Genomic DNA, 21,748 nt, shown 5'->3' with positions numbered 1-21,748 from the left:
TGCCACACCCCTGGAGAACCACAGGGGGCAGCATCTCCTTGGTTAATGGTTTTAGAGCACCTATCTGCGGGTTTTCTGCAACATCAGGGATTGGGATAGATCAGGGGTCAGCAAACTTTTTCAGCAGGGGGCCAGTCCACTGTCCCTCAGACCTTTTGGGGGGCCGGACTATATTTTGAAAAATCAATAAAAATGAATGAATTCTTATGCCCCAGAGATGCATTTTAAATAAAAGCACACATTCTACTCATGTAAAAACAGCAGGCAGGCCCCACAAATAAGCCAGAGATGCATTTTAAATAAAAGGGCACATTCTACTCATGTAAAAACATGCTGATTCCTGGACCGTCCATGGGCCGGATTGAGAAGGCAATTGGGCTGGATCCTGCCCCCAGGCCTTAGTTTGCCTACCCGTGGGCTAAATGACCTTTCAAGGCATTTTCCAACCCTGGTTGTTATCTGTATGATCGATGGTACGGCGTTTGCTAGTTGCCTGCACGGGTGTCCAGATCTGGGGTGCAGGTTTGTGGAGCAAGTTCTAACCTATCTGACGCTTCTTCATCCAGCCACAGTCTTCTCCAAAGCAGAGATCTGTGTTCGGAACCACGTCCAGCCTTACATCCCTTCCATCCTGGAGGCACTTATGATCCCCACCAGCCAGGGCTTTGCCGAGGTGCGGGAAGTCTTCTTCAAGGAGGTGACTGACATGAATATGAACATCCTCAACGAAGGAGGAATGGAGAAGATGGGGGAGGTAAGCTAGAGGTCTTGGTGGCAAAAGAGGAAATTTGGGGTTGGGGCAAGCATTGTAGGGGAGGGTCTTCAGCATAAGACGGCTCAGACTTCAGCAAAAGGACCTGGAAATTAGTTACCGTATTTTCTTTTTACCCTAGCTTTTTTTTTGGAGAAGCAAAGTGGCTAGTAAGCCTGATCTTTATTAAAGGAAACAACAGAGTTCAAATTGCAAACAGCGAAGAAATGATAATAAACAGTAGTGACACCTGAATTGAATTTTAAAACCTTAAAAGTCGAAACCTGGTCATAAATATAAGCACCAATTCTGTGAATTGGCCATATTTTTACTGTTATCTATAGCACAATACTACTTTTAATGTCATATTTTTTATAAATTGCTTTCTGGTCACTGACCGTATTAAAGATATTTAATTTTTATTTTAAGGAAACAAACAGTTGCAACAGGGTCCCCACTCACCACATGCAGGAGGGAGGAGAACCCTGAACAATGGTCTTATGTAGATTATGTAGATTTTTTTAATTAAATATTTTATTAGGATTTTCTTGTTTTACAGAAGTAAGTGTAATGCCTCGAATTTTTTTCCATGTAACATTTTTACAAATCCGTTTCATTTGTTGAGGCATTAGGGGGAGAAGAAAAAGAAAAAGAAAAAAAGAAAGGGGGGTGGAGGGAGGGAAGATGGATGGGGTTGGGGTCGGGTGGCGATGTTTCTATTATGCTTAATGTATGTAGGGTTTGGTGTCACCATTGCTTGTGCTGTTCACTTGTGTTCCTTTTGGTGGTGAGAGAGGTTGGGGTTGGCCTAGGGTGTGGTTGTTTGTGATTGGCTGTGGTGATCTTTGTTTTCGTGTGTGAGTGGGGTAGGTGGGTGTTTTGGACCAGGTTAGCCATATTGATTTGTATGCTGTTGGTGGATTATTGTCATTGTCTTGTTGGGCTGTGTATGTGATAAAGGGGAGCGTCTTCTGTTTGTCCCCGTGTCAGTTTCAGTTTATTAGTTAATTTTTCTAGTAGGGCTGTTTCCCATACTATTTGGTATTTACCCTAGCTTTTAGCCCTTAATATGAAGGGTTTCAATTACCTGTGGCCTCTTTTAGTGGGACAGTATCTGCAATAACTATTTGAATAGATGTGGTATTCTTCTAAAAGTTCTCATGGTTTGCATTTCCTATACAGTGGTACCTCGCAAGACGAATGCCTCAGAAGACGAAAAACTCGCAAGACGAAAGAGTTTTTCGTTTTCTGAGTTGCTTCGCAAGACGGATTTCCCTATGGGCTTGCTTCGCAAGACGAAATGTCTTGCGCCTTTTTTTTTTTTAACCGCGAATGCATTCCTATGGGAAACCGTCAATACACAGTGGTGCTTCGCAAGACGAAAAAACTCGCAGAACGAAAAAACTCGCAGAACGAATTAATTTCGTCTTGCGAGGCACCACTGTAATTGGTTTCATATAGTATTTGTAAGCCTCTTTGGGCTACTTTTTTGAGGAAAGCACTAATAAGTGGTCGTTGTAGTAAAAATAATACAAATCCTTCTATATACGTAGAAATGTAAGGCTGTCATCATGTTCCAGTATGGTAGGCAGGTGAGTGAGCAGCAGCGTGGGAGGCAGGTGGCCCTGGTGAACTGTTTAATGGAGGTGGGGGGAGGTACTTCAGAGAGCAGTTTGCTAAGCCACTCTCTGAAGCCCCTCACCCTCCTTTAAAAGGGGTGGGGTTTTGGGTGAGCTGGGAGAGGAGAGGAAGGGGAGTTTGGGCAAGCCATGAGGGGATAGGCCAGGGGGTGGGTGAGGCGTAAAGGGAGGGGGAAAGGGGGTGGCAAGGGGGTTGGTGTTCTTGAGCAGAGTAAGCAGGGACAGAAGCCTCTAGTAGCAGTTGTAATTAGTAGTGCAGTAGTACCTCTGGTTGCGAACGGGATCCATTCCGGAGGCCTCTTCGCAACATGAAAAGTGTGCAACCTGAAGCGCCACATCTGCGCAGTTGGGCAGTGTGATTTGGTGCTTGTGTGCATGCACGAAGCGCAATTTAGTGCTACTGCACATGTGCGAGCAGTGAAATCCGGAAGTAACGCTTTCCGGTACTTCCGGGTCGCCGCAGGACGCAACCTGAAAAAACGTAACATGAGGTATGACTATAATAGTAGTAGTCGTAGTAGTAGTAATTTTTTTTCCTCTCTCTGCTCCTCCAGTACATGGAAAACCTTTCCCAGCTGGCTTTCCACCCAGTCAAGATGCAGTCCTGCTATGAGAAGATGGACCAGTTGAAGCTGGAAGGGCTGCAGCAGAGGTTTGATGTCTCCAGCGCCTCTGTGTTTAAGCAGCGGGCCCAGATCCTAATGAGACAGGTAGGGACTGCCTTGCCAGATCAGACCAAAAGCCAGCCTCGTTGACAGTATCTGGCAAACTTGCAAACAGCTCTTTGGATCCCAGGATTCAAAGGGGAGGAAATCTTTATTTCAGCCCAAGGGTCATATATCAGGGGCCATGTGGATGGTGGTAGGTGCGACTGGCAATAATAGTGGGCGGAGCAATGGATGTGACTCTTTGTAGAGTGAGACTACATCCGAGAACTCAAGACGTTTCTGCAGGCATGCAAACATTGCATCACATTCCTGATGCTATCTAGATTGAAATATGGTCAGGGGTGGTGTACAACTTTTTTTTAATCTTTCTACCCATTGGGCCAGATCCGCATATACCCTAATGCAGACGCAGGCAAACTTGGCCCTCCAGATGTTTGGGGACTACAACTCCCATGATCACTAGCTAACAGGACCAGTGGTCAGGGATGATGGGAATTGTAGCCCCAAAACATATGGAGGGCCGAGTTTACCTATGCCTGCCCTAATGCTTTGTGGGCCAAATTTGGCTGGTGGGTGTGACTGCCCAGCAGTGAATTCCCTGAGAACACAATGATTTATTGAGTGTCTTAGAAGACACACCAGCTTACTTAAAAGCAGGAAGAAACCATTGATATAATTGAGCCTCCCCGCTTCATTTTAGAAGGCAGAGTCAGTGCCAGCATCTTCTTGCTCCTGGTACTGATGGATAGTGGGAGTTTGCTCCCCCCCCCCCCCAGCAAAGGAACAATTGTGAGCTCACTGGAAGCTCTTGATTGTTCCTTTGAAGCAATGTTGGTACCCACCCAAAAACTTGTTAATGAACTGGACTAACCGAGAATCATAAAATTGTAGAGTTGAAAGGAACCCCTAAGGGTCATGTAGGAATTACAACCGCCTTGTAATGTAGGAATCACAGCTCAATAATCCATGGCAGATAGTCATCCAACCTCTGTTGAAAAACCTCCAATGGAGGAGAGTCTACAACTTCCTGAGGAAATCCATTCCACTGTCAAACAGCTCTTACCACCAGGAAGTTCTTCCTAACGTTTAGTCAAAATCTTCTTTCTTCTGATCTGAATCCTTTGGTTTGCGTCCTGCCCTCTGGAGCAGAAAACAAGATTGTTCCATCTTAGATCCTTCAACTTAGATTCATCATTTTCAGTAGGTTAGGTAAAGGTAAAAGGACCCCTGACCATTAGGTCCAGTCATGGCTGACTCTGGGGTTGCGGCACTCATCTCGCTTTATCAGCCAAGGGAGCCGACGTACAGCTTCTGGGTCATGTGGCCAGCATGACTCAGCCGCTTCTGGCGAACCATAGCAGCACACGGAAACGCCGTTTACCTTCCCGCTGAAGCGGTACCTATTTATCTACTAGCACTTTGACGTGCTTTCGAACTGCGAGGTTGGCAGGAGCTGGGACCGAGCATCAGGAGCTCACCCCGTCGCGGGGATTCGAACCGCCGACCTTCTGATCAGCAAGTCCTAGGCTCTGTGGTTTAACCCACAGTGCCACCCGTGTCCCAGTAGGTTATCAGTAAATTATCCCTAACTAAATTCCATGCAAAGTGGACCCATTAGTGTCAACTTTGAGTAGGACTAGCAGTGGATGGAACCCATTGTTCTGAATCTCCGCCCCCCATTGAACCTTTTACCCCAATTCCCCCCAAAAGGGAGGGATTCACTCAGCTCTCACCCCAATCAGATGAATCAACCAAGCTGAGAGAGTAGCCCTTAGTACTATTGTCACCCAACTTCACTAGATGTCCCAGAGCATTGCCATTTTTTTAAAAAAGAGAGCTAAACCTTCACTTATCGTATTTTTTGCTCTATAAGACTCACTTTTTCCCTTCTAAAAAGTAAGGGGAAATGTGTGTGCGTCCTATGGAGCAAATGCAGGCTGCGCAGCTATCCCAGAAGCCAGAACAGCAAGAGGGATTGCTGCTTTCACTGCACAGCGATCCCTCTTGCTGTTCTGGCTTCTGAGATTCAGAATATTTTTTTTCTTGTTTTCCTCCTCCAAAAACTAGGTGCATCTTGTGGTCTGGTGCGTCTTACAGAGCGAAAAATACAGTAATTTAATCACAGGGCCTGCAGTGATGTTTGTGTGTGTTCTTTGTTGTAAAATCACCATTTGGGTTACTTTGCTGTTGAAGAAATTTTCAGCCTAGCACAACCCCCAACTTCTGGTGAATAGGTCTTCTCTGTGACCCTGTTTGGGCAGGGAATTGCCACCACTGCCCTCTAGTGGCAAGGATGATTTGTACATGTTTTACAAGCCATACATTCTCGTTTTAATTTTTTTTTGTTTATGTGCAGTTTGGGTTCTCTTTCTTCCATGTAATAATTCAAATCAAAAACAACAATGACATCCAAATGAACTTAGGCATGCTATAAAATTACACAATCGAAAGGTTTAAGAGCATAATTGTGACACATTTTAATTTCAGAAGGTTTTTTTTTGTTGTTTTTTTGCGGCTAAGTTATCAAATCCGAACATCTGTAGAATGTCATAGTACTTCTCCATCAAGTGTCAATGGCGCTTCAGCAAAGAGGTCTGTAGAGGCAGAGCCCCAAGCAAATCAGGGTTTAAAACAGTTATTCCAAAGGCAGCCAGGTCTTCTAAGCAACATGATTCAGTGTTTTATATCTTTTAAATAAACGGTTACTTGTTGTTTTTGGGTGTTGCAGCAAATGGATGATACGGTGTACACCTTTGAGACGCTCCTTCATCAGGAGGTGGGGAAATCGCCAGACAAAGATGAGCTCTGCAAAACCATTCAGCGCATCCTGGAGCGGGTGCTTAAGGTGAGCCTGCCTGCCCACCTTTAGGTCCATTTGCACTGGCTCAGACCTGCCAGGCTGGCTTCTGGAAGAAGCAAATAGAATCATAGAAATGTAGTTGGAAGGGGACCTCAAGGGGCCATCTAGTCCAACCCCCTGCAATGCAGGAATCTTTTGCCCAGCGTGGGACTTGAACCCACTACCCTGAAATTTAAGAGTTTCATTGTCTGCTGACTGAGCTGTCCTGGTTGAGAAATGTTGGTAGCCTATCAAGCCACATGGCATTAGGTCAGAAACGGGGGAAATGTTCTCTTTCCTTTTTACATTCTTATTTTGTTCATTAAATTTTTATGACTTTTAATAACACCGTACACACAAGTAATAAAATATCACCCAAGAAGATGGTATTCAGGGAATGCATGCAGAATAGCATCCAAATAGCATAATAAGTTCCTATCCCTGTCAACCATCTGTACATAAGGTGATAAACAGTGTATTTTAAATTCCATTACATTTTATTTATCACTTATTTATCCCACCTTTTTTTTTATAATATTTTATTGACATTTTTAAAACATTACAAAAGGAAAAAGAAAAAGAAGAAAAATACGTAAATAAAAGAAACAATTAAAAACAATTCGATCTTTCTTAACTTATCTTGCATTTGCTTGTTTCCCGGACCTGCCCACACCTCCCCTTTTTGTATTCCAGTTCAATTTATTTATTCAGCAAATCCTTTCCCTCTTTATCTTTATCTTTATCTTTGATCTTAATATATTATAACTTTGAATTTTCACCTTTTAACAATCCGTTTTTTCATATTCCTTCATGACATTATTACTAAAAACCACTTAACCTCAATCCAACATCATTCTAACATTCATTAATTTTGCAATATTTATCCCACCTTTCACCCAAGAGTTCAAGATAGCATACATAGTTCTCCTCCCCATTTTATCCTCACAACAACTCTGTGAGGTAGGCAGAGAGTGAGTGACTTGGCCCAAGGCCACCCACTGAGCTTCATGGCTGTGTAGGGATTTAAACCCTGGTCCTCCATGTCCTAGTCTGACACTCTAACCACCTCGTCTCACTAGCAAAAGTTTTCTAAAGTTATAAAATACCTCCGTTTTCATTTTCAGCCATGTGCATAACAAATCTGTGCCAGCGAAAGATTCTCTGTGCTTCGTGCCAATTTTATTTTATTATTCAATTTCCCCACAAGTGCGATTTGCCATACTTCCTTGTGCCAATTTGTCAGAGGAACACCTTCTTAAGTATCTCGCTATTACAAGCCTGACCACTAGCAGAGAAGAACTTGCTAGACATTCCAGCTGCAAGTGAATATCACTTGTCGTGAAAAGATTGGGAAGATTGGAAATTTAGAGGCATTTTGTTCAGTAATGGCTTTTATTTTGGACAAAGACTTCCTCCCAGAACCAAGCCAATTTGCCATACGCCCACTGCATGTGCCATTCCACAGCCTCTCCAACAGTTTAGTGAGTAGGAAGTGCTAATATGAACTAACCGTATAGGCGTCAGGTGCCATTTTTGCACTATTTTAAGTGCTGCCTCTTTTGTCAAGACAGATATTAAAAGGAAAACTGGCTTTTGCCTTCCCACACCTGCCTGAAACCATCTGCCGTACCCATTTGGTTACATGTTGTGGAAATGTTTTCACCCCAAAGAAAACGTTCCTTCTGGGCAACTTTGTAGGAGGCCATAGCCATCGGAGGGCAGAGTCATAGGGAAAAAGTGGACAGGGCAATGGATGCAAACTTTCACTTTGCACAGCAGGCTAATTTCTACATTCTCTACCTGCCACCCAGACAAGCAAGAGGCATGATAAAAGTTTGATGACACATTGCAGCCAGGCAGGAACCCTCAAGGAAGGGGGGCAAGCAGGGGCAGTAAAGGGGTTGGTGTGGGAGAGGGGGGGGGGTTGAGGAGTTGTAGCTCCCCTAAGCCCAGATAGCAAGGCTTGGTGGGTTGCATTTGTCCTCTAGGTCTGAGGTTAGGCAGACCACTCTTCTCTTACATGGTTTAAGTCCCTTCTCTCTGTCTTAGTGGTGTGACTCTCTGCCCCCTCTTTTCTCTCCTCCCTGCAGAAATATGACTACGACAGCAGCACGGTAAGGAAGAAGTTCTTCCGGGAGGCCCTGCTCCAGATCACCATCCCCTTCCTGCTGAAGAAGCTGGCCCCCACTTGCAAAGGGGTAAGCACAAGCCCCCTAGAGGAAAAGGGGTGCGCAGAAATGCAAGGGCAAGCAAAGCCTCCCTTTCAGAAGGAGTGTGCTAGCATCATGGCCGAGAGGAAGAACCTCTGGCACGAGGGCCTCATTTGGCCTACCATACCATACAATAGCTTTTATTGTCATTGTCCCATACAGAACAACGAAATTGAAAAGATCTACATCAGACATTAAAAACCAACAAGCCTGCTATCCCAGCCTGGTTAGCCCCCCAAAAACTCTGATACCCCATAATTAAATACAATATACTCCCATAGAGACTACCTTACACTGCATTTTAAACCAAAATCACATTTGGATAGGTAAAGGTAAAGGGACCCCTGACCGTTAGGTCCAGTCGTGGCCGACTCTGGGGTTGCGGCGCTCATCTCGCTTTATTGGCCGAGGGAGCCAGCGTACATGTGGCCAGCAGGGCGAACCAGAGCAGCACATGGAAATGCCATTTGCCTTCCCGCTGGAGTGGTACCTATTTATCTACTTGCACTTTGACGTGCTTTCGAAGTGCTAGGTTGGCAGGAGCAGGGACCGAGCAATGGGAGCTCACCCCATCACGGGGATTCAAACCACCGACCTTCTGATCGGCAAGTCCTAGGCTCAGTGGTTTAACCCACAGTGCCACCCGCGTCCCATTTGGATATGTCTCCTCAATTGATCCACAAGATAATTTGGGCCAAGCCATGCTGTCCTGTTCTGCACTTGACATCCTAGATGATGCCAGGATGTGGCAAACAATGATTTTGCTTAGCTTAAAGGGCAGTTTGCCATCATAGCTGATCAGAGCATCTGCAAAGCTCTCCACAATACCTGACAATCTATTGATAACCAACTCTCACCAGTAAAAAAAGGGGGGGGGTAAAAAATAAGCATGTATTCAAAACATTTGAAAAGAATAAAATCAGCAATAAGCTAAAACCATATTAAAATACATGGCAGCTTCCACATGTCGAGAATAAGTTTGCCCAAAGGAAAGTGTTTTCAGCAGGCTCTGAAAAGACTACGGGGGAGCCTGCTGGATGTTAAAAGGCAAGGAGTTCCAACGTGCAGTTGCTGCTGCACTAAAAGATCAATTTCTTACAAGTGCAGAATATTAACATCACACAGACCACAGGCTGAAGCAGAGTGGGTGCTTATGGGATAATGTGATTCTGCAAGTAAGTGCTAATGGAACAGCCTGCACCGGGCAGCAACTCTCACCACCCCTAACTGGGGCTGTTGGGATTGGAGTTCAGCAACATCTGGAGACGCCACTGGTTTCCTTTTGCTGGTTGTTGTGTAAATGTTATGCATAACTTTTTAAAAATGACAACAGTAAAACAACTCTTGCCTATAAGGTTCTTCAGATTGCACTTTGCTTGGGCAATTCTGTACGGCAGAAAAACTTTCTTAATTTTTAAATCAAATACACTACGGCAAGAAAGAAAGAATAAAATAACGATAATTAATTAAAATAATGTTTAAGGGCTGTTATTATTAGAGAGTCTCTTTCCCAGTCAATTCTATTCTTCACTTCATTTCGTTTTGTTGGGTGTGGGTCTTCCTTCCCCCTCTCTCCTTTCTTATTTCCCCCTTTTTCTGTTGTTCCTTCAAAATACTTTTCTTTCTTTCTCCCATGGCAGGACCTCTCCAGATTCCAGGAACTGATTTTTGAGGATTTTGCCCGTTTCATCCTGGTGGAAAACACCTACGAAGAGGTGGTACTGCAATCTGTCATGAAAGACATCATGATGGGTAAGGAGGAGCAAATGCCCTCCTCATGGGGGGTGTTACTATTCTATTGAAGTGGTCGCTGACTGTTTTTGGGCCAGTGGGCACATTTGGAGTTGTGAGAGGGCACCGTGGGTGCCAGTCACAGAATAGCCACCATGGGGAGAGGGTCTGGCTTCACACCAAATGATGCAGGTGCTCCCCCATGACCCACCACATCACTGGGGAGAAAGATGCCTACCCCAGACATCACTGTGCTAGTTCCTAGAGTGGTTTAACAGTATATTGTTCTTCCCAGGGAACTGGGAACTGTAGATCTCTGAGGGGAATAAAGGTAAAGGGGCCCCTGACCATTAGGTCCAGTCGTGACCGACTTCGGGGTTGCGGCGCTCATCTTGCTTTACTGGCTGTGGGAGCCGGCATACAGCTTCCGGGTCATGTGGCCAGCATGACTAAGCCACTTCTGGCAAACCAGAGCAGCGCACGGAAACGCTGTTTACCTTCCTGCTGGAGTGGTACCTGTTTATCTACTTGCACTTTGATGTGCTTTCAAACTGTTAGGGGGCCTCTTAACAACTCTCAGCACCTTCAACAAACTACAGCTCTCATAATTCTTTGGGGGGAAGATATGACTGCTTAAAGTGGTACCATTGCACTTTAAATGCCTGGTGTGGATGTGGCCTTATGCATTGTCCCATTAGTGGTCCTGTTCATGCTCCTTTCCTTTCCACATTTCAGCTGTGAAGGAGGCAGCTGTGCAGCGGAAACACAACCTGTACCGTGACAGCATCGTGATGCACAACAGCGACCCCAACCTGCACTTGCTTGGCGAGGAGACACCCATCAACTGGGAAGAGGAGTTCGGCAGGCAGTCGGACTCAGACCTGCCAGATGAGAAGCAGCGCCGGGCCAAGCAAGTCGTTTCAGTCATCCACGTTGACGATGAGGCCCTTCCCTACGAGGTCACTTCCCTGGAGGGGTCCCCAGGTGCAGCTGAGCTGGAGCCCGAGGGAGTGGACCGCAGTCCTTCCCCTCCTGTGCAGGGGTCCCCTGACAGCGTGAAGGACCTTCGTACGATGCTGGTGAAGGAGATCTGCGTCAAGGCTCCGCTTGAGAAGGCTGATTCCCAGCTGGGCAATGGCACCATTGCCCAGAAGAGCGAAGTAGACCCCAAACACATGGAGGGGGAGGAGGAGGAAGCCACCAGGGAGGCAGGCAAGCAAACACCACAACATCCCGCTGAGTGCCAGGCGGAGGCGCAGGAGGCTACGGACTCCATGCCCACTTCTCCTGCCCAATCGCCTTCCCTGGCTGCCGACGGGGGGTCCAGCGTGGGCTGCCTTGAGCCTAGTGATAAGGAGACAGGGGAGGAGACGGGGGTGCAAGTGGAGGTGACCCCAGTTTGTGAGACGAGCAAGGAATCCTTTGTGGAGAACAGCCATGGGGCTACAGAAGGCAGCGAAGGGGTGCAGACTCAGTTCTAGGACAGCTGCCCCACCTCTATGCAAGAGGGTTCCTCTATTGGCTGTGTCAATGCCAAAGGCAGACTCGAATTGGGGGACCCTGGGGGGGGGGAGAGAAGGCAGGCAGGGCGAGGGGAGAGCAAAGCGCCTAAAGTTGGTTCTTTGGCCTCCTTAATTTGCATGTGCTCAATCCATCCAGAGAAGTATTGGGAGGGAGCACAGGGGATGGGATGGAGGAGCCCCAGAAATAATATCAGTTCTTCTAGCTGTCTCTCTTGGGACTATGCTGACCGTTCTGGGCTTCTGTAAGCCTGGAATTAGGTTGGCTTCCTCACATTCCTTTCCTTTGCACCTTTCGTTCACAATTGGCTCATCAGGGGTCTCCTTGCCCCATTCCAGTTCTACTGAAAAGACACTTTACCTTGGATGCCAGGGAATGTCCGGGGTACAGGAACAGAATGACAGCTGCTTCCCTCCTCCTTGCCCTCCATTACAGATATAGAAGATGCTTTTCTGCATTTCTTCCAATCCACCTTCATTTTCTTGGAACTTGGTTGTGTTTTAATCCAGTCTTGTTGCCCCACTGATAATTATATGTTTTTTAAGGGTAGTCACTTTATTTTAACTGTTATCTCATCACCTGTGCATCTCCACCTCTCTTCCCCAGCGTTGACAGCCATGTCCTAGTGTAGTTCTGCAACTCCCATCACTTGGAGAGATTTGAGGATCTGGGTAGGAATATTAGCTGCAGGGCCTAGTAGGTAGAGCCAGCGAGTCCCTTTTCACTAGAGAATGACGATGCAAATGAAGGTTAGAGAAACCGGATGTGGCAGTTGTTAAGGCCGAACGAGGGAAGTGTGTAGCAGAAAGCAGTGAATGTATGTGGATGAGGACAAAGCTGTGGAATAAGTTTTCTTCCCTGCCCAGGGAGGGGTCAAGTAACATACATCTTGTAGGTTTACCACCAATGCAAGAAACTGGGTAGATATGTTAATGGTGAAGGCTTGTATCCAATACTCATCCTACTCAGAGTAGGCCTCTCTCTGCGCCCAATTTATAGGCAAGGAAAATTATAAGAGAACTTGGCCGCTTTGTTTTAGAACGTTTTCTTCATTGGTGATTCTGGGTAGTTGGGGAATGCAAACTGAATGCCATAGCGATGGGTTGTCCCATTGAAAGTGTGCGTGCATGCGTGTACATATTGAATTTACAAAAATATCCACTTTTCTTTTTACCCCTGATGGATAAAAGGAATATGGTTATTGCCTCCTGGAGCTTCTAGGGATTGTGCTGAAAGTTAGTCCTCGCTTTGAGGCAGACCCACTGAAATTAATAGACCTGAGTCTCTGTCAGAGAAAAAGGTGGGGTATAAACCCTGGTACAGATGAAACTGAGAGGAGATCTTCAAATACCTAAAGGGCTGCCACATGGAGGATGGAGCAAGCTTGTTTTCTCCAGCTCTAGAGGACCCAGACCTACATCAGGAAGAACTTTCTGGTGGAAAGAGCTGTTTTGACAGTGGGGGTGTCTCCTTCCAGAGATGGTGGACTCTCCTTCCTTGGAGGTTTTTAAGCAGAGGTTGGATGGCCATCTGTCCTCAATGCCTTAGCTGAGATTCCTGCATTGCAGGGGGTTGGACTAGATGACCCTTGGGGTCCCTTCCAACTCTATAGTTCTACGCTTCTGTGAAATAAATGTATAATATTAATAATATGGTGAACTTAGGCACATTTCAGTGAGTCTGCTCTGAGTAGGGTAGCTTTGGGTGCACCGCTGGGTTTTCCTGTTATCTGAGGGTTAACTCACTCATTTCTCAGCACCTCTGACTCTAGTTTATGAGGCAAATCAAATCTGAGGAGCTTGTCATCCCAGAAAGTGTAGGGCGGTCAATCCTTAGCCATGGAACAGCACCACCTCAGGAGGACTGTTCTAGATAATATCCAGATGCTGTATACTTGAGAGTGGTTCATTACAAGTTTTTTCCCCATCAGTGGATGTTGTTGGATGTTCTCCACCTCTGGATGTTATTGGTCTACAGCTGCCATCATCCCTGAATGTTGGCTAAGCTGGCTGGAGATGATGGGAGTTGTAGTCCAACACCATCTGGGTAATCCAAAATTGACTAACACTGAGGGGGCCTCTTGTACAGGAATAAGGAACCTGTGGCCCTCCAGGTGTTGGTGATGCTCCCACCATCCCTGGTCACTGGCTACACTGGTTGATGGGAACTGCAGTCAAACAACACCTGGAGGCCTTCCGGTTCCGTATCCCCATCACGTTTCCTCTTCTCCAGTGGCCAAGTTGTTGCTTTCGCCTATCAAACATGCTTTTATAGGCGCAGGAGGGCAGGGAAGCAAATGGACACGGGTACATTTGTATGTGTTTTAGTTAAGGTGGTGACAGAATGATGTTTTAGAATGAAAACAGTGGAGGCCAATGGGGCATCTGGCTTCCACTAAAGTTCGAAGGAGTGGGTAGGGAGCAAGCCCACCAAAGGCTCTAGCGACTTAGAAATGGAGTGTCTTAATGTCAATGCAGAACTATTGTACACTTTTCCAAAAGTATGGGAAGACTCAATGGCCATGATCCAAACCTTGCATGTAAATGCACATTGCACGCGCACACACACACACACCTTCCTGAAGTTGTGGCACCATTGCCAGTTTCAAAGTGCTTGTTCATTATTCCCTTAATGTCTCTTTAAGAATTTTATATTTTATTTTTTTGGAGGAGGGGGTGGAGACCTATTTAGCCATTCATTTTCACTTTCTCTCTCTGCTCTTCGTAAAACAAAAAGTGCCTTAATCTTGGGAACTAAAGCCTGCCATCTTTTTACCTTTTTTCTTCCAGTATACTTTATTGCAAAACTTATACCAAATGTTTAAGAGGGGGGAAATGTGGCTTATATATTATTAATAAAATCTAGATTTATTTAAGATCAGTACAGCCTGCCTCCTCCTTCCCATCGCTTGGGCTCTTGACAAAAAGACGTTTGGAAATTTTGTGTGCTTGAAAGAGAGGACACAACCTCTTGTCAGACAGGCCTCCAATTGATTTTACTGTGGCTGCATTCACACTGCATTTTATTCCAATTTCCCTGACATTTCTCAAGCTGTTCATTCCCCCCCCCCCACACACACACTGTTTCTGAGCTTTCACACAACACAAAGGTACTTTCAGAAAAGCAATGGGGCATAGCACGAAAGATCCATCTGCAGCCCTCTTAACCCAGAAAATCAGGGGAGAAAAGTAACAAAATTTGGGGTGGTATCTTGGCCTACGGTTCTTTCCTGATGTTTTCATAGGGGGAATTCATGGGGGAACAGAGGGTGGGAAAATAGCAACATTTGTTGTTGGCAAACCAACTCTGTGTTACAAAGACGTCTGCAATTGTCTGGCAACATCAACCCTGCTGTGTGGGAATCCCTTGCAGTGTCTGGAGACAGTCAGGTTGTACATCCACAGCAGTGACCAGAGGAGGAATGACCGCTGGGAGAAACACCGAGAGAAGAAATGTCATGGCAGCACAACCGGACACCTTCACCTGCCCCAGCTGCAACAAAACTTGTCTCTCCTGCATTGGTCTCTACAGCAACAGCAGGCGCTGCAACTGTCCAACAGCTTGACTTCAGTTCCAAAGGTCACTCCTCCATTGTCTCCCAAGACAGACGGATGCCAACACCACCTCCCTCACTGGTGGGAATGAAATTTAGCACACGGTACTGGTGTTTTTTTAAAGGACGCGGGTGGTGCTGTGGGTAAAAGCCTCAGCGCCTAGGGCTTGCCGATCGAAAGGTCGGCGGTTCGAATCCCCGCGGCGGGGTGCGCTCCCATCGCTCAGTCCCAGCGCCTGCCAACCTAGCAGTTCGAAAGCACCCTCGGATGCAAGTAGATAAATAGGGACCGCTTACTAGCGGGAAGGTAAACGGCGTTTCCGTGTGCGGCTCTGGCTCGCCAGAGCAGCGATGTCACGCTGGCCACGTGACCCGGAAGTGTCTCCGGACAGCGCTGGCCTCCGGCATCTTAAGTAAGATGGGCGCACAACCCTAGAGTCTGTCAAGACTGGCCCGTACGGGCAGGGGTACCTTTACCTTTACTTACTGGTGTTTTGGCAAAAAAAAAAACCACCACTGTTCCATAATGCAAAGGGTACTGCAGTGTGAAAAGAACAATAGAAAATGGACGGAAGTGTTGGCATTACAATCAAGAAAACTAATGCAATAACCTCTTGGATCTAAATTTACTTTTGGCCCTCCTGCATTCTTCCTCACTTGAGTCTGGTTCAAAGGATGGGGGGGGGATCTATGGACCACCATGTGATGTTGAACTTCCACAATCTCTGTTTATCATAGAATCCAGGTGGTTTACAACAGTCATCAATGTCCATTGGCTTTGCTGCCTGGGCCTTAGGAGTCCCAACAATAGCTGTCTGGGATACAGGATCCTCCTCCCCTGTAAGACTCTCAGACAGCCAAACTCTACTACTGATAACTCCAGCCTCTCTTATTCTCCCCCACCAAAACTCTTTTTGTCCTGATCTACAATTTAAGCATTTTTAATCCTCCCTTGGGATGGGCTCTCTAGCCAACCTTGAAACAGCCAACCTGTTTGCTTTGCACTCATCCTGCTCTGTGTGCTAGGTGGTGAGCCATCACCACCTGTCCGTTGAGCATCCATTCAGTTTGGTTTGTGGAGAGGCTAGCAGACAGCAAACGTGATTACCTCGCTTTACGATGCCTTTCCCATTCTTTCCTTAGCTCAGAAAGTTCATTTTTGGTTGGGCTGGGGCAGGGCGGGGAAGTCATGTGGGCATGCTGTACAAGAGCATCAGATCACCTTCGATGGCTCGCCCTTAATATGCCAGCTTGTGATTGAATGCCAGCCAAAAGTAGCAACAGTCTGGAATGATCCACAGAGGTATGTGCTGAATGCGCTTAAGCAGTTTTGGGGGAAGAAAGTGTAGTTTTCACATGCAGGAACAACCTGAAACACCCTTCACCTAATTTGAAGACCATAAAGAAACTTCTGAAATCTGATGTGTTAAGTAAAATATTTTATTTGACATTGATTTTTGCATCAGATTTCATAGCACATTCATTTTTAATTTAGCCACACAAACGTTTTTCCTTGGTTCAGCATCTAGAGCCATAATGACGCCCTCTAGTTGTGCTGGGCAACAGCGCCCATAATCTCTGATCACTGATCATGCAGACCAACAATATCCAGAAGGCACCACATAGGCTATCCTTGCTAAACACCCTGTGTACATTTTCCTCCCAACACAGTATTCCAGTTGTGGTCTGACCAAAGCAGAATAAAGTGGTACTGTTACCATGGCCTGAGTATGTATGAGGCAGCTCTCTGTCCCCCAAGCATTGACCAGACCCAGTCCCGCAAGGTATTAGTGAGGCTAATATTTGATTCCCCCCTCTTTACAGCCTCAACATGTGGTGGTGAGTCCCTTATGTTAATTATGCAGAGTCTTCCCTTTTGTGCCCTGAATCCAATATCCCCACCCCCAGAAAAATAAAAGAATGTAAGAGCTCTATTGGTCAAAACCAAAGGCTTTACATATAGTCTGGCAGCCTGTTCTGACAGAGGACAAAAGTAGAGCAGCTGGGTCATAGAATCATTGAAGAGACCACAAGGGCCATCGAGTCCAACCCCCTGCCAAGCAGGAAACACCATCAGAGCACTCCTGACATATGGTTGTCAAGCCTCTGCTTAAAGACCTCCAAAGAAGGAGACTCCACCACACTCCTTGGCAGCAAATTCCACTGTCGAACAGCTCTTAATGTCAGGAAGTTCTTCCTAATGTTTAGGTGGAATCTTCTTTCTTGTAGTTTGGATCCATTGCTCCGTGTCCGCTTCTCTGGGTTAGACCAGTGGCCCAAATACTCTGGCCTCCTGTTCTGACAGTGGCCAACCAGACACTTCCATTGGAAGCCCTTAAGCAGAACCCAAACACCAGAGTCCTGTCCCCTCCTGTGGGTTCCAGCAACTGGGATTCAGAAGCATACTGCCTGTGACTGTGGCAGTGGGCAACCAGTTGCCTATGGGAATCCTTTAAGCAGGTAATGGCTCTCTACCATTAATGATTCTCAGCAACTGGGATCCGGAGACATGTTGGAGGGGTAGGACCTAGTCATCACAACTGGCAGCCACCTGTAACATTATCCTCTGAGAATTTCTCCAGCTGCCATTTATTGCTGCCCAAGTTGATGGCTATAGCAGTAATGCATCCCATAGCTTATTTACTTATGTGCTGTGTGAAGAAGCACTTCCCTCCTGAATGCTAGAGCCTCCCACCATCCTGAGTTATTGGATGGCCCCCGTTCTAGGTTTATGAGAAGTGGGGGGGGGGCACTTCTCCTAATCCCCTTTCTTCCCATTATGTATAATTTTATATATCTCCACCATTGCCCTCCTACACTAAGAAGCCCGCAAGAGAATGCACCGAATAGCACAGCATGTGCTTTGAATGAAGTTGGCATGGGTTCCACCCCCTCAGAGGACAAAGTGTAGAAGGGTTGGTAAAGTTGTCCTCCACCTCACTTTCAAGAGTTGCCAGTCAGAGTAGACAGTGCAAGGCTTAGCTGACTACAGTAGTACCTCGGGTTAAGAACATAATTTGTTCCAGAGGTCAGTTCTTAACCTGACGTACCACTTTAGCTAATAGGGCCTCCCGCTGCCGCCGCACGATTTCTGTTCTCATCCTGAAGCAAAGTCCTTAACCCAAGGTACTATTTCTGGGTTAGCGGAGTCTGTAACATGAAGCGTCTGTAACCCGAGGTACCACTGTTACACATCCTGAGGTTAGAAAGCAAAACATCTCAGTTCTAGCTACTGAGCATTTGTTCCAAGGCACTTAGTAAAGGCAGTTACAAATAAATTCCAGTGAAAGGACAAAAAGGTAGAAGGTTTAAATGCCCTGCCTGTGGAAGTCAGAGGATGGGGAGCAGGGGAAAGGATCTTGGAACTACAACAGGGTGGCTCCTGTTTGCCCAGTTCAGTATCCAAGCACCACAGATCTGTTCCCAAGGCAGGAGTCTCCAGTTAATCGGCACTGTTAAACCATCTTCCTGCGCTGATGCCCGTGCTGCTATCTGGGACTGAGCAGAGGGTATGCTATGTAGTAGCCAATGGCAGAGCCCGCAATCACTCCCAGGAAGATCCACGTGTTGTAAGACATCACCGCCAGCATCACCAGGTAACCGAGGACCACTTGGACCACATGGAGCAGGGTCTGGGCGACATGCCACGAAAACCAACTTTTCCAAAAGGAAAGAGAAAGAAATGTCAGGGCTTATCTACACTTAACTTTCCTCCATGCTTTCCAGGCACAGTCTGCACTTTAAAGCTCTGTGTCTGAAGGCATTTTCCCCGCCCCCGCCCCTCCAGAGCTTTCCCCATGAAAACCCACCCTTTAAAGCGGAATCAGAGCAAACGTCAATACAGGTTTTCTGCAGATTGCTCTTTGCCTCCCCACCCCACCCCATTTTTTTTTACTTCTTTGGGGAGCTGCTTAGCTGTTCCAGGCCCGTGTTAATAGATGCCCTTTCTGGCTCTCTCAAGGTCTCCTGGCTGATGCTGGAGGCAATGGATGGCGGCATTGTGTACTGAAGCACTTTCGCCTTGCCAACTTTTATGAATTCGTACAACACCGCAAGCAGCATGATCACCAGTACTGAGAGCACCATCCCTGTTGGGTAAAAAAACAGATTTATGGTTGGAGATGGGTGGGTGGGTGTAAAAATATATTTGTACACAACCATTCCCAAACCTCTGTGTAACTACAGACTGCATAATTCAACTGCAGGATTCCATTTCCTGCAAACCTTATCTTTGGGGGTTTTTTTAAGAGTGCAAGTTTCTAGCCCTTATGTGTTTTAAGATAAGCTTATTTATGGGAGGGGAAAATCGAGGAAAATTCATTTTATATGCAGTTTTAGCACTCTGTGGCACAGCTGAAATATTAAAATGCAATAAAGATAATGGTGTACTGATAATACAACTATTAAGAAGCAAGCATGGTAATGATATCCAAAAGAGTTACATCAGCACCTGCTCATATCAAAAGATCATTCATTATTATAAATACCCTCTTTATCAAAACAACAATAAGCTGCAGGAGGCTCAATAAGACTTCCAGAGTGAGAGGAAATGAAGGAGATTCAAGTGGCAACCCTCCACTCACTTTTCTAGGAGTAAGACCTATAGAACTCAGTGGGACTTAATCCCAGGTGTAGACATGTGTAGGATTACAATGTCAAATTTTCAAGAAGCAACTGGAGCATTCCTTTTGCTAACCATCTTTCAAACGTTTTTACATACCTGTTTTCAATCAACAATTTTAAGGTTCTATTTTATATTTTGTAAATGATTCTAATAAATATATATATATATAAAGCTGGCTATGACTGCCAAACTCCGCTGGTCTGTATTATGAGATTTTTCCCTAACACTGCTTATATTAATTCCTACAAGCTACCAGACCACTGCTATGGGTTGTTGATTTTTTTCACTGCTCATCTATAGGGAGCTATTTTTGATCTCAAGAAACCTACCAGAGCCTCAACAATTATATCCTTGTCCAAGAGGCATGTGCTCGTGTGTGTGTGTGTTCATGTAAATTACATAATTCACTCACGTTCCTGTGTCCATCCTCCCTTAACTCTGTGCCTGTATGCTTTTTAACTGTTGTGCGTAAAAGCGGGGTGGGGGGGTCCTTAAACTTTTATTTGGGGAGGTGGGGTGAAGGCTGTGTCTCTTCCAGACCTATTCTACCTTTCACATATATCCAACAATCCCCGATTTAGCATCCAGATGTCCTTGCACAAAGTCCAGCATGGTCCGTAGTCAGGAATTGTGGGATTTGTAGTTCGGCATCATCTGGAAAGCAGCAGGTTCCGTACCCTTGGCATGGAGGAAGTTCTCCTTAACTACCTTCTCTGCCCCTGAAGGGAGCTGCAGTTCTCACAGGCTCCCCATTCTTTTACCACACCATGCATGACAGAGACGAGACTGGAGAATAAGCTATCTTATACTGAGTCACACCAATGGTCCATGTAGTTAGGTAATGTCTCTCCCAGCTCTACCTGGAGATGCTGGGGATTGAACCCATAACCTCCTACATGCAAAGCAGATGCCCTGCCACTGAGCCACGGCTGATATATTATGGACAATTGGTCTTCTGTGGGCTTTTCCACACTTAACCTTTCCACTGCTCTTTCCATGAACAGCAGAGTATTAAAACTCTGTGTCGAAGTGCTCCCCCTTTTTTTGCTCCAGAGGTTTCCCTACAAAACCCCACTCTTTATAAGCAATCTCTGGAAAAGCAGAATTGCCCTTTGCTCCAATTGAGCACTAAAGAGTAGTTTTTTGCAGGGAAAGCTCCAGGGCAAAGAAAGAGTGCTCAGACACAAGAATTTTAAAGTGCAAGCCTGTGTCTGGAAAGAGTAGGGTAAAAACTAAGTACAGTATGGATAAATCCTGTGTTAGTTTGTTTGACTTCTTCCTTCTTGGCCCTCAAAACTATTATGAAGCCAAGCATTCTAGGGAGTCAGTTGCCTAGGGAAGTCTTATGCATGGCACAGAGCAAGCTTTGTCATCTTTGTTTCTGAGGCTAAGGTTTCATATAATCTTCCCTCATCCTCAAGGACCTTTCTTGTTTGCCTCAGCAGCTCAAATTTACTTAAGAGATAAGGCTGTTTTCTTACCTGCTGGGGTGTGCGTTTTCCAGAAGTCAAAAAGAAGGACCACATTGTCCGAGAAATAGAAAAACATCTGTAGAGGATGGATGGGAAGGAGGAAGAATTAACAGAGAGGAAACACTGGCAAGGTTTCTGGCGCTAGCTATGGACCAAGGGTGGGTGAATCTGCCAATCTCAGTTTCTCCTCTTTCCAATTCAATCCACTAATTTCTTTTTTACCTCCAGAATTAGGGGTCAATGAATCTGTCAATTTCTGTTTCTCACTTATCCGGTCTTAATTTCAGTTCTCCACAATTCCACGTCAGCGTGCAATTCTTTTTTAAGTGCTCGTGATAATTCACCAACATGTTAGTGCAAACTTCTCCTGATACACTTTTTTTTGCATATTATTTTCACACACACACACATTTATGTTCAATTTACCCTAGTATATGTAAAGTAGCCCCACTAGGTTCGTGGTTGATAGGCTAGTTTAATAAGCCAGGGCCCCAAATCTAATTACCTAAATCCAGGGCAGGCTTATGCAAGAACAGCCTCCACTAATCTGGTGCCCTGCCAACATCCCATCAGCCCCAGCGAGCATGACTGTTCATTGCTGGGACTGATGGAGGTGTAGTCGAACAGATGTGGAAGGCACCATGTTGACACAAATTGATCCACTGGGACTGGTAGGGCAGAAAGCAAGGAGCCCAAGAGCAGGTAGTGCCAGGGCCAATGAGAGGTGGTGCCCACTAAT

General features: G+C 45.9%; 2 protein-coding genes across 4 annotated transcripts in view; one reads left to right on the top strand and one right to left on the bottom strand.

Moving 5' to 3' along the window:
* The window catches only part of NIBAN2 (niban apoptosis regulator 2), a 101,085-nt gene extending 86,845 nt beyond the window's left edge, over positions 1 to 14,240 (top strand). Inside the window, exons 9-14 of the mRNA XM_083422983.1 lie at positions 567 to 754; positions 2,946 to 3,101; positions 5,788 to 5,904; positions 7,989 to 8,096; positions 9,749 to 9,860; positions 10,575 to 14,240. Coding sequence (XP_083279109.1) covers positions 567 to 754; positions 2,946 to 3,101; positions 5,788 to 5,904; positions 7,989 to 8,096; positions 9,749 to 9,860; positions 10,575 to 11,320 — 1,427 coding nt within the window. The 3' untranslated portion in view covers positions 11,321 to 14,240. The remainder of the gene's footprint in view (positions 1 to 566; positions 755 to 2,945; positions 3,102 to 5,787; positions 5,905 to 7,988; positions 8,097 to 9,748; positions 9,861 to 10,574) is intronic.
* The window catches only part of SLC31A2 (solute carrier family 31 member 2), a 526,804-nt gene that overhangs the window by 498,091 nt on the left and 6,965 nt on the right, over positions 1 to 21,748 (bottom strand). For 2 of the 3 annotated variants that reach the window (XR_014507088.1, XR_014507089.1), the window contains exons 2-4: positions 21,019 to 21,085; positions 18,809 to 19,001; positions 18,071 to 18,570 (exon numbers count right to left, since the gene is read on the bottom strand). Coding sequence is in view for 1 of the 3 variants with exons in the window: in XM_083423216.1 (XP_083279342.1) it covers positions 18,402 to 18,570; positions 18,809 to 19,001; positions 21,019 to 21,085 (429 nt within the window). In the remaining 2 variants the exon portion in view is untranslated. Of the gene's footprint in view, positions 1 to 17,176; positions 18,571 to 18,808; positions 19,002 to 21,018; positions 21,086 to 21,748 lie in introns of those variants that run through there. The other variant, XM_083423216.1, reaches the window with a different exon arrangement.

The sequence above is a fragment of the Podarcis tiliguerta genome, assembly GCF_965153285.1.
Source record: "Podarcis tiliguerta genome assembly, chromosome: Z".
NCBI lineage: Eukaryota > Metazoa > Chordata > Lepidosauria > Squamata > Lacertidae > Podarcis > Podarcis tiliguerta.
Note: the sequence above shows the minus strand (reverse complement) of the source record. Positions and strands in the feature narration are given on the sequence as shown.